The 12,964-nt window shown below is 39.6% G+C and overlaps 1 protein-coding gene across 1 annotated transcript in view; it reads right to left on the bottom strand.

The window, feature by feature from the left end:
* Nucleotides 1–1,204: 1,204 nt before the first annotated feature.
* The window catches only part of robo4 (roundabout, axon guidance receptor, homolog 4 (Drosophila)), a 28,162-nt gene continuing 16,402 nt past the window's right edge, over nucleotides 1,205–12,964 (bottom strand). The window contains exons 14-19 of the mRNA XM_066651270.1: nucleotides 11,839–12,165; nucleotides 11,407–11,508; nucleotides 10,379–10,517; nucleotides 9,321–9,557; nucleotides 6,416–6,750; nucleotides 1,205–3,372 (exon numbers count right to left, since the gene is read on the bottom strand). Coding sequence (XP_066507367.1) covers nucleotides 3,149–3,372; nucleotides 6,416–6,750; nucleotides 9,321–9,557; nucleotides 10,379–10,517; nucleotides 11,407–11,508; nucleotides 11,839–12,165 — 1,364 coding nt within the window. The 3' untranslated portion in view covers nucleotides 1,205–3,148. The remainder of the gene's footprint in view (nucleotides 3,373–6,415; nucleotides 6,751–9,320; nucleotides 9,558–10,378; nucleotides 10,518–11,406; nucleotides 11,509–11,838; nucleotides 12,166–12,964) is intronic.

Raw genomic sequence — 12,964 nt, 5'->3', positions numbered from 1 at the left:
CATTGTGACTTTATGACACTAATTCACGTCTAATAAAATGTTTATAAAACAACAATATCTAATAAAAAAATCTAATTTTATTATTTCAGTATTGGCAAGAGAATATACATCAAGATTTCTTGTAAAGTAAATAACATTGTGTGGACCCATAAAATAAAGTATTGGACATTTGTTTCCTTTATAACACTGTTCACAGCCTCCAAATTAAGGTCTATTACAGAGGCCCTAGTCCTAGAACCCAGTTTTAAGAAGGAGATCCTGAAAGTAGTGCTATGCACAAATATCCAGAACAACATTAAACTCACCACTTTAGTATGAGGGACTTAACAGCATCCAGAGAACTGGATGAATGAATTTATGGTGGGTTTAACATGTAGTGCATGTCTTATAAGCTCTTTATAACAGTGTAATAAATAGAACCAAAGGCTGTCATCACTTTGAGTGTTAAAATATCACTTCTTAAAACATCTCAATGAGCTTTATCTTACAAATACTGATATAAACTGTTCTCAAAAATACTCAAGGACTGTTTAATAAACATGTTATATGATGCTTATTAATGTGTAATGAAGTGCTTATGTAGATAGCCTTTACATGTAGTGTTAGTGTTTTTTTTTTCATGAAAAGCAAAGCGTGGGACTGAAGAATGGCATCAGAAGGATTTATGAGGCCAGACTAATTGTTTCTTGTGATATAATCCCTGAGGACAAACGACTGGTCTAGTATTAAAAAAAAAAGAATAGGAGAAAAATGAAAACAGTAATGTGTGAGAGTTTAAAGTGCTGTTGCATGCTAAAGTGGGTCAATGGATTACCAGCAGGCTATAAAAAGATGCCTTTTTGGCCATGTATGTGTATAAGTGTGTGCTCGTCTTAGGGGGAGGTGTCATTTTTTGCCAAGCATATGGCCATGGGGAGTGAGTGAGGGGGGACAGAGGATAATCCCCCACCAGTCATGCCACGGTCGCGTGTGTGTAGTGTGTGTGTGTGTGTGTGTCTCAGACCACTGTTGTGGGCTCTGAAGCTGTTTGTTTGTTTGTAAGAAGGTTTAGGGCCCTGTAATAACATTTGCTGCCTTTAAACTGACCGCACACACACACACACACACACACACACACTCACACAGCTTGGAGGCCAAGCAAAAAGCAAACTACTGGTGTGATAAGACAGAAAAGCTGCCAGCCTTCGCTATCACCAAGGCACAGTTTATTTGTATTAAAATGGGCTTTAAGGGGGAAGATGTGGAATTAGTAAATATAGAAAAAGTACAATAACATTTTAGTTCAGCTTTCTATAAAAATAAGACAAAAATATAAGGACACTTCACTGAGGGCAGAGTTCATAAAGCTACACGACATACATAAGCCTTTAATAACTGACATAAAGTACATCAGTGGTTCTCAGTCGTTTTCATCGTCCTCCCTTTTGTAGATAAGAATATTTTTGTGCCGCCCCAGTCCTGACACACACCTGCACGTCTTTCATTTCCTGCCTCTACTAGATTTTTAAAAATTATTGTAATAAACATAAAACTGCAATCTTTTCCTGAACAAAACTAAATAAATCACAAATTTTACAGTGGAATTATTACAAAAAAATGTATATTAATTTGCCTTGCAATAGCCCTGCACCCCCCCTCTCATTGGTCATGGAGCTCCAAGTACACCGCCCTACAGTAAAGTGTTACCAAAAGAAGTCTTAAGATTAATAGAATCAAGAAATGCAGTTAAACTGGGAGCTAAACGTACTAGCAGTTCAAATAACTCTCACTTTCTCCATCATTAGCCTCATGTTCAGTTAATTGCAATATTTATTTTTAAATCCATAATAATAAAGATAATAATAATAATAATAATAAAGAAAATGGAAATATAACAAACACAGCTATATCTGACCCTATACATCTACAAAAAACCATAGAAACTTAAAAAAACAAAACTTGTACAGTATTTCCTGTGCTTTTCGAATGGCTATAATAGAGCAGTATTCAAAATACTGCAGTTTAAATAAAAGGTATATTTACATGAGTACGTATTACAATAGTGGTTTGCTGTAACTTATACACACGTAAGTTACCTTGTAACTTGTGTGTGTTGTTTCATTTTGTCCTGACTTTACAACATCCATCACAAACCCAAGTGCATTCGGAGGGGCCTCAAAAACCCATTCACTTTTGAAAAACAGCACTCGAACAAATTATTTGTACAGTAAACAAAACTTACATACATAATGTTATCAAATTTGGGAAACTGGGATTTAAGGGTGAGGACTAACTCAAAAAACTGAAGATCTTTGAGATCGGGAGTGACATGCCACCAGCAAACAGTGCATCTGAGGTAGAAATCTTAATTACGTTAATTTTGTGTTATGTTTGTAAATGACTGTTGTAAAGGAAGTTCCTACTAATGAGTTAACAGTAATAAATAGTTTTGCAACAATGGCACTGGTAATTATTAACTTTGAAATACAGGATTGGTTTATTCCAGCTCCGTCTATGTTTCACCACTCAACTGTAGCTAGTTATAGCGAAGTGGACCAATAGCAATGGTTTATGTTGTTGAAATATATATTAACATTTATAGCGGGGGTCTGCCCTTTTTTACGTTTGTTGCTGAGTTTTAGAGTGATACTTTTAGCAGAATCAGTAGAGTGCACTGAACATGCTCATGGTAGATCTATGGATAAATCAACAGGCAGCAAACTGACAAAAAGCAATCGCAAAGAGGAGAGCTCTGTTTTCCCCAAAGAGCCTTGGCTGCTGCCAAAATTCATTACTGTAAGATGGGAGCAAGAATGAGAGGCTAAAGTCACTGAGGAGTTGGAACTGTGTATGATGGTATCTCTCGTTGGTTTGAACATGCAGCTACGGCTTCTCCCACTGGAAAACAGGTAATGAAAATTAGAAAGTGTGTTCAAATTATTTTTGTTTTAAAATTCATTTGGTTCTTCTAAATATGATCGATTTAAATCAAAGATTTCAATTATTTCAGAGCTGTTCGCAATTGAGGACTGTCCGAATGCATTTGGATCAGTGATAAAAAAAAAGCTGCCCTAAGGGACTGTGGGTAATGTAGTCCCGATATAAAGAGTGTTCTGAGGTTGAGGGGATTGTGAGAACTGTAGTCCAGAGCTTGGGCCAGGATAAGGAATCATCGGTGTGAGTTTGTCTTGTGGAGGCCCAGCTTGCTGTGTGAGAAATCTCCCCAGTGCTCCTGTCTGGACACTCCAGTGGCTCCTCTGGCCGCTCTAATCTGAGCTTCCATCTCCTCCACCCATGTCGTGCTCCAGTCCCACACGGGCAAGGGGTCCACCTCCCCGAAACAGTCCCGCGGAGGGAACAACATGCTCAGAGGAGAACCCGGCGGAGAGAAATCTGCAGTCACAAACACACACAGAGACAGATTATCACTTACAGTTCTCCACAGTAACAGCTTTAGCTTTGGTCAGTTCTGGATCATAAATATCACTCCAACTCAAATAAAAGATATTGGATGGGTATCTTTACACCGCTCTAAACGATGCCTGGCCTTGAGCACGGTGTCCTTAGGCTTGTGTGCCACTGTGTGTACACAAATGAACATCTGGGGCCACAGTGGGTGCACCCCCATAAGAGATGTCCACAGATGTCTGGACATACACTGCCTGGTCATTACGCTGCATTTGCAAAATTATCCCACCCAAAATAACTGAATACGTTTAGCTGTTTGTCAATATCTCGTTCCGCTAAAGCTCGCTGGCACCAAGCCATTTCATTCTGTTAGCAGCCTGCACTGAAAGAAAAAGAATAAAGAAAAACAATTTGGCAAATGGCGAGGGAGAAAGTTAGCAGGACATCCAAGGAGAAGAGGGTGATTGATTTGGTGACGCAATACAGAGGCTTTAGAAGGTGGTTCAATTTCCTGAGAGCCTCTATTGTTCCCATAAACCCCAGCTCAACAAATCCTTCAGCTGGGTGTCAAGATTTAGTGGAAATTATTAGCTAATTATATTTCATTTTTAGAACGGCGTTGCTTTCTGGGCCTCCACAGAGTTGGCATATGAATCACTTGGTATGGAACATTTACTATGGCTAAGGTTTTTACCTTGGTTTCATGGACATAAGAAGAGAAATGGAAGACAGGATCAGTGTAAATCATCCCAGTCTGCGGTAAACTACAACAGTGCAGACTCTTAAAATCTACTGGAGAACTTACCTATACATGGAAAACTGATGGGACTACACCACCTAGTGGTCACTAAAGCATAGTGCAGTGTTCTATACATAGGACTGAAAAAGAGGAGAATAGAAGTTCCTAGGGTGCTAGATGCTGGCCTTAGCAATTTAATCAGTGCCTGTGCACTTTTTTAACCTGTTACTTTTGTACTTCTAGTTAAGTTTCTAGTTTCTAGTTATTTTGGAGACTTTTGGATTTTTTTGGATGTTTTTTGAGCCACTATTTAACTAAAGGACAATACAGTCATAAATTCCTAGAGATGTCTAATATCAGCCGTATCAGCAGAAAAATAATTATATCACACAATCACCAATATTTGAGAAATACTGTGGTCCTGCAGGGCAAAAATAATTGGGGTGTATTGCATTAATAATTATTATTATTACTTAATTTGGGGTTATAAATAAAAGCTAAAATATTTGCCAGGTGACGCAAGAACCTTCATACACTACAGTAGCCAAGCTATAGTTAGGGCTGCCAGCACTGTACAGAGCAGAGGAAACAGCAATAGGGGAAATCTGAATAGTTTGATTTATCTGGCAGTGATCTGAGAACTGAATAAAAATTCATTATCTGTAACTGTTTATCCAGTTCAGGTTCAAGGTGGGTCCAGAGCCTACCTGGAACACACACACTCACACATTCACTCACACCTACGGACACTTTTGAGTCGCCAATCCACCTCCCAACGTGTGACTGTGGGAGGAAACCGGAGCAGACACAGGGAGAACACACAACACTCCTCACGGACAGTCACCGGAGGACACCCACACAGACACAGGGAAAACACACCAAACTCCTCACAGACAGTCACCGGAGAAAACCCACGCAGACACAGGGAGAACACACCGCACTCCTCACAGACAGTCACCCGGAGGAAACCCACACAGACACAGGGAGAACACACCACACTCCTCACAGACAGTCACCCGGAGGAAACCCATGCAGACACAGGGAGAACACACCGCACTCCTCACAGACAGTCACCCGGAGGAAACCCACACAGATACTGGGAGAACACACCAAACTCCTCACGGACAGCCACCCGGAGCGGGTCTCGAACCCACAACCTCCAAGTTCCTGGAGCTTTTCTTTTTGGAAGGAAATGGTTCTATATTGAACCCTGAATACTTGAAGAACCTTTTGCATGATTAAAGGGTTCTTTGCAGATTGATGCAGAATGTGCTATAAATCGTTCTTTATTGGTACTGAATGGTAATGGTTATAAATGGTACAGAAAAGAGTTCTTATATTGTTACAATGTCAAGCTTGTTACAAAAGTAGAACCCTTTTTGGTGCCATATAGAACCCGTTTTTTCAATGGTGCTATATAGAACCATCTATAGCAAATTCTCCATCAGTCTGAAGAACCCATTAATAATGCAAATGTTTTTAAAATGTTCCTTTAATAAAGAACCTGTGTAGAGCCATCATTTCTAAAAGTGTATAAAATACTTCTAGAGTGCACTTCCTAAAATGGTGGACACAAATATATTTTTATGAAACTGTCTGTTTATTATTTTTACATTTTTCTATAAAGAGCAATTCACATGATGCTTTGTAGTCCGTGAGTTTATCCTCCACAGAGTGGGTCCCCCATATGGAGATATCTATTTTTAAAATATGTTTAGTACAGAAGCTAAAAAAACATCCAAGCCATGAGCAGTATGTCTCAATTCCTAGTGAGCTGCCTTATTAACCACGACCTTATATATGCATCTGTATCCAGCCTCAAAAGAGTGGTTACTGAGGTTCTCATTCTATCCCCACCGCATGCGACCAGCGTTTACTTCCCTCAGCTCTCACACTCACCTTTAGCATTTGGAGTAATGTTTTCTTTTGCATTGTTTACTGTTATTTTGATCATTCTTACTGAGAAGGAACACAGAAACAGGAGTTTTACATGATGTGGTTAGATGACAAAATGAAAAAGACGCTTAAGCAGAGCATTTATGAGGTAAACGTTCCTCTTAAAACAAGTAAACACTCTCAGCCTTTAATTCTCAAAATAAAAGTCTGCCTCACACTGCCTCAGCTACTGAGGATGCTACCTTTAAATGGTGTCTTATTACAGAAATTTAGCAAGCAGCACAGCAGATTTTGAGCCAGACCCTGGGTGTACAGTATCATGGCAGATTCACAATGAGGAATAGAATCACTGGAGAAAATGACTGATTGCTGCTTTAATAGTGCATGTCTTGCCTGATAAAGTTCCGTTCATAGACTCTGCTGTCATGGCCAGGACTCGGGCGAAGTTTGCATCATTCATGAAGGATCCGTCTGAGGAGCTGATGATGCTGGTCCTTGCACTCTGCATGTTTCCCTCGGAGACAGAGCCCCACCCATTCCACAGTGACCCTTCCCACTCGCTGCAGCAGGAAGAGGGGGTGCTCCTCAGAGCGGTGCTCCTCAGCCCCACTGAAGAACACTCATCATCCACATCCACCGCCTCCCGATCTGAGGGTCCGCAGATGTAGCCGAACGTGGGTGTGGGGGAGAAGGGTCTGGGTAAGGAGGGGGGCTTCTCAGAGAGGGTGCTGGTGAGGGAGGAAAACACAGATTATCATTTGAGGATTATAGGATGAATATGGGGTGTAAAATAATAAATAATGTTTACAGCATATTAATAGTATTTCTTTAAAAGCAAGGTGTTAATAAATGCCAGTCATAATATTGGATCAACATTATGTTTTCCTTGGGGTAGAATGTCTCCTGTTGTGTCCAAAATAATATTAGTACATCTAACGTAGTTTATTAAAGTGAATATCGTGAAAATATGATTTTTATATTTATGACATATTGCTTACATGCTGAAGGATTATGGGCTTTTAACTCCTTCTTAGCAGGATTTTTAATTCTACTCTGTGATTAAGTAGATGAAGAGTGCTGCTTGTGCAGTAACAGGGTGACCAAGCTAGGGCTGTGCGATGTGGACATGATTCAGATATCTGTGTTTATGCTAAGCTCACTGTCAGGAAAGCGCTCACTGTGGTGGTACTCTCAATGTTACATACACATTACCTATTATAATTAAAGATTTTTAAATTGTGAATATTTCATAGGCCCAATTTCATCTCCAGGACTTATATTATGCATTTTTTTTGAGGGGGGGGGGGGGTATTTTAAACACACTTCTATAATGAAAACTTACAAATATTCACAAATATTCATATAAGTTTTCATTATAGAACTGTAGTGTAATCTAACTTTAGGGAACCAAACTGGACTCTAAAACCACTGTTGTACATTTAAAAGTACATTTACTGTTTATACCTTTAGTGACAATACAGTACCTTAATCAAACCTCTTTTTCTGAGAGTGAATGTTTGAAGTGACCGTCAAATATAGAATGTTTGTACTATAACAAAAGGTCTAATATTTTATTAAGCACAGTAAGCATGCACACTTTGTTTTAGAATTAGGCTAAAGGCTAGGCTCATGTTATGTTTATATACAATTTCAGATTCTTTTGAACTCTCCGACTGTCTTTTTCAGTTCCAGATTTCTGCTCTGACTGTTTCTGTTTTTGTTCTGTCGTGTACTCATTCTGCTTGTGTTTGTCTTGCCATGTGCTAATGCGATTTCTTGCCACACCCACTTCTGTGCCATGTGACCTTAGCACACAGGTGTCTCTTGTTTCCCTGTTATTTAATAAGCCAGTGTTCTTGGGTGTTTCTGTTTGTCTTGTTGCTGCCTGTCTCTAGTTATTGTTCCTATCTTTGTTGATGTTGGTTTATCTCAGTCTTTGTTTGAGATAATTTTTGTGGTTTATCTTTGCTCCTGGTGTCTGTCTTGGTTGTTCCCTACCTTTTGTTGTTGTGTTTAGCTCTCTTTCTTAGGCCCATGTTAGTTTCTATGTTTCTCTCTATCTCCTGTCTATAATTTAGTTCTCTATTTTACTCTTTCTACTCAGTGTTAGAATTAAGGTTCATGTCTGTCTTATTTTCCTAGTATGTTTTCTTGTTCTTTCTGTTAAATTGATAGATTCTTCATGTTTTCATCCAATGCCTCATGCTTGTAACACTGATTTATTAAAAAAAAGAAAAAAAAAAAGAATTTAGATTTACACAGTAAGGGCACTTCTGGAAAGGGAATCAATCCTTTTTTTTAAGGGGCAGTTCAAAAAAATCCGCTCAGACTTCCAAGCTTTAATATAAAGTTTGCTTCTCCTACCAATCGTGTAATTATACTCAGAGCATGATGAAACCAAACCACAGATTTTATCTATGAAAATTAGCTAAAGGATTATTATTTATGGAGATGTATTTATTTTATACAGAGTGAGTGCTTTCATCACTTTGAATCCCTTATCTGCTCTACCACAGCTGCTGTGTTCACTTCGTTCAGCTCAAAGGAGCAAAAAGATGGGGTAAATTCACCTCAGAGCTGTATTCAGCTCAGTGTCCTCTCTCTTAGTCTAAGATGTCTGTGAGTATCTGGTTTTCAATGTATATACAGTATGTGTGACCTGTGTTGGTGTATAGGCCGAAGTTGTTGCATAGACTATGGCGTCTCTACTGGACATCATCAAATGGCAGACCTCTGTACACACTGTATCTGTAGTTTTCAGATCTGTGACCAGATTGTAATAAATAAATGAAAATGTTTATTTCATGAAGCAAAAAGAAAGAGGCACAGCTAATTCTGTTTAAACAGCCAATCAAACTGATTATTTACCCTTGTGGCCTGTGCACTAGAGAAAGCAAGAGGGGCACTAGAGTGAGGACAGCATGGCGTGCTCCATAATAAGGAAAGTTGATGCAGACTTTTAAATAGGGAAGGACATGTTAATTTATGTAAAAAATGTTAATTCTACCCGCAGCTAGTTGTAAACCAATGTCTCTTATGTTCTAAAATATGTTATCAATAAGAAGTAGCGGTATCAAGAGCTGCTGATACAGGATGGTGCACAAATTATGAGGTGTGGACCTTTTGTTGGAAGGAAATGTTAGCAGCTGGACTTCACTGAAATGTAACTGAATACCTCTAAATATGTCTTATTCTTTGTGTGGTGTTGTCACATAAACCAATGGGTAAAACCCTATCTTTAGTGCATGCGGACGATGTTATAAGAGAATCTATGTAGCACTGTGTGTGATTCTCTGACCTGCGTCTGTGAGGTTTGGGGCTGAGCTCTAGGTACTCGTGTGCCTGAGTACTGAGGGTGGAGTCATGCTGGTCATCAGTGGACAGGCAGAAAGAGGCAGTAGAGAGGTGGCTGTAGGATGCACTTCTTTGAGACGGGCAGCCAGTTGCCACAGTAGCAGGTCCCTGGAGAGTGGATGCAGCACATACGGACTGAAGAGAACCAGCGTCCACTGTCAGTTTAGTGGATCGGCTGGACCTTAAAAATAAGAGATTAAAGGCCCACTTTTTCTACATTTCTCAAGTATTTTCACAACCTGGCATTCACTTTTAAAATGTTTAAAACATTTGGAAACATATATTTTGTAATGAATTAATGTGATCTCAGGCCTCATATCATTCACACGCTGAAAAGTGCAGAATGAATGCGTCATAAAATCAAAATCTCAATTCTTAGACAAAATAACTGTAATTTAATCAAGATTTTCATCAGTCCATGTGCCCTTACTGTGCAGCAGACTGGTTTTGAAGAACTAAAGAATCATTTAAGGACATGACCTTTTCAGATACGTGAGGGTATGTGTCCCTCTCAGTGTACAATGTATTAAGAAGTGTTATCTGCTTCATTTCCCTTGTGTCTAGTTCCATAAAGACTGTGGTTGCTGGCCATGAGGTTTGGATGGACTTGGTTACTATGGCGACTGTTCACTTTTAAAACTCAGAGAGGGATCCAGACACAGTAATGAGCAAGTCCCTTTGCACAGTGTCCATTAAAGTGGGCCTCAAGCTGAAAAGGCTTCCAGGAACTGGGACTTCCTTTCCTATCTCTGTCTATAGTGAGTGTACAACTCTATTACGGTCTATGGGCAGCTGTAGGGCCTGACGGCTCTAATAAAGCTCCTCTGATCTGACCTGTGGCAACGTGTTGAGATGTGTAGGCTAATCCCACAGAGAAGGGGACCTCTAAGAGACAGTGAAGTTGTTACAACACGTCTTTAGTCGTGCTGTGGAAAGTCCAGCTTTAAAGCAATACCCATGTGTAAAAGGGAGATAGGAAAGCTGATCTTTAGCTTTGCTCACCCTTCCTCTGAGCTCACACTCTGGCTGTCTTCCATGGGCAGTGGAGGAGGAGCGGGCAGCATGTCTACCAGGTGCAGTGAGGCGGAGTAGTGCAGGATCCTGGGAGAAGCGAATGGCTTCACATTCTCTGAAACAACACCTACAGTAACAGAGGGTTTTTTATTAAGTATGCTTCAACCTTTTTTTATGATCAGAAAAAAACGCAGGGTGATTAAATGTATTAACTTCATCCTAAAGTAGTATGTTAGTCCACCAGCCACACATCTAGTCTCCTTAGTTTTGCACTGGAGCTAAAGGGAAAATGTAGCTAATTAACAATAGCTTGTAATTAAACATTAAGTGGGAAACTTCAATGCCAAGTCAAGTAATCTCCAAGAGACTTGCTTAAGGTGTTTTGCTGCAGTGGTCTAAGTATTGACTCTTTCATCAGGACATCACTGGTTCTTGGTGGGTGGGATGGCCCCTCCGCTCCCTACCATCTTTCTGTTAATGATGCCGATGTGACAGATCTGTGAAGTTTGCATTCTCTTCTGGTGCTTTAGCTGTTCAGTAGTTGGTGGGTCTCACATGTTTCAGAGGAAACATATGTTCACCACCAACATCCTGAGCACTTGACTGGGAGAGTCTCACTAACAGGTGGAATTGGAGTTGATTGTTAATTAGGGGAAAATTAAGTTGAACTAAAATAGTAATTAAAATAAATACAAAAATAAACACCAAAAAAAACAAAACCCAAAAACATCAGTGCAAAACTTATACAGGATGTTTCAAACACCAATCTTGTCTTGGCTAAACAATTACATTTAAAGCAATGGAAAATCAGCTCCTGTTTTATTGTGCTGTATAACATTAGTACATAACATAAGGAATTCAGTGATGCAAAATAGAATTCTAGCAAAGCACTAAAGATTGTAAGATTGCAGTAGGGCTGCTAAATATGAGTGAGCAAATATCTAATAAAGATAATAGGGATATGTACAGTATCACAGCACACAGTACACAGAGCCGAAGTGTGGTTAGATATGTACCTGGATGCTGGCTGAGCCTGTTATGATTGATAGGAGCATTCCTCACCACCAGGGCCTGCTGGTGCAATGGCACTAACGGAGCACTGTTCACAGCATACAGCTCTACACAGAGACACAGAGCATTCAAGCCAATGTTTAATACAATATTCTGTGTAAGGAGCAAAACAAGTTATTTCAATATTTTTTTTTTATCAGAGGAAGCATTTTGTTTCTAATTGTTTTAGTAAATTCTTTAAATGATAATTAGTAAGCGCATGTATTTAGTCAAAGATCTAGGCAAAATGTACAATAGTGATTTTTTTTGTTTATTAATATTGTCACTGAATTAAATTGCATTGAAACACAAATTACAGCTAAACAGGACAAGGGGTAAATCATTAAATGGGGAAGGCAAATAACGGAAGAAAGTAAACCAAGGTTTTATTCTCTCGCCTCGTTTAAAATTCTTCTCCCAGGATTCCTTTCGGACACCCATATTGGGCTGGGCCGGGAGGGCTCGTTTCCATGGCAGCACTTGCCCCTCCCTGGCTACAGGTGCCTTGGCGACAGGCTGAGTAATGCGGATGGTCTCTGAGTTGTGCTGCTGCTGCTGTGTGCTGTTGTGAGGCATTCTGGTTCTTCGTGCTGGACTGTTGAACGTTTTCAGAGCATTAGAGCTCAGATCCATGTAGAAAGTTCCATAGACACCGCAGTTGTCAGTCACTATGGGGACAGCTGTCTCCAGAGGACTCGAGTCGGTTCTGGCAGTTATGGGGAGAGCTGACAGCACAGAGGGAAGACAGAGGACACATTTACATAACATCCCTCAACACTGACACTAATGAAGAGTGATGAGGACTGAGGGGATATGAAGCTGATTTTTATTCTGAGGACACACATAGCCCGAGAGAAAGAAGGATTCGAGGTGAAGATCAAAGGTTCACTCAGCAACCTTTAAATTTAGTTCTGCTTGTGCAAGTCACATGAATGTAACATCTCAAGTGACAAGAAAATGTTCATCTACACCAATAGAAGAAAATCCTTCTCCCTCATACAACTGAAGCACACAGGTCTCAGCATAATGAAAATATAAAATGAAACTGACAATGTAAACTAGTTAAAATGTCCTACTCATGCACACTATTGGTCAAAACTGGCTCAATATAAACATTCTGTAATCCAGTTTGTATTTACAACACAGTGAGCATTTCCCGAACTGAATTAACATTTTACGGAACAAGGTCCTACACCTAGGTTTTACATTGAATACAATCAGACAGAGAAATAATTGCATTTCTGATGCTCACTGTGTGAATCACTACATGACTCAAAGAAGAAACATTAATGGACTGTGTGAAAGAGTTATGGCTTTATTAGAAGTTATCAAAACTGAGAGCAGGAAATTAAAAACATGTAGAAAACGAAAATGTCTGGAACATGAAAATGTGTAGGAAATGAATACAAGTGGAATGAGAAAAGCAATGTGAATCAAAAATTAAATAAATAATTAATAAATATGTGTGGCACGGTGGCGCAGCAGGTAGTGTCGCAGTCACACAGCTCCAGGGATCTGGAGGTT

The sequence above is a fragment of the Hoplias malabaricus genome, chromosome 18, assembly GCF_029633855.1.
Source record: "Hoplias malabaricus isolate fHopMal1 chromosome 18, fHopMal1.hap1, whole genome shotgun sequence".
Classification (NCBI taxonomy): Eukaryota; Metazoa; Chordata; class Actinopteri; order Characiformes; family Erythrinidae; genus Hoplias; species Hoplias malabaricus.
Note: the sequence above shows the minus strand (reverse complement) of the source record. Positions and strands in the feature narration are given on the sequence as shown.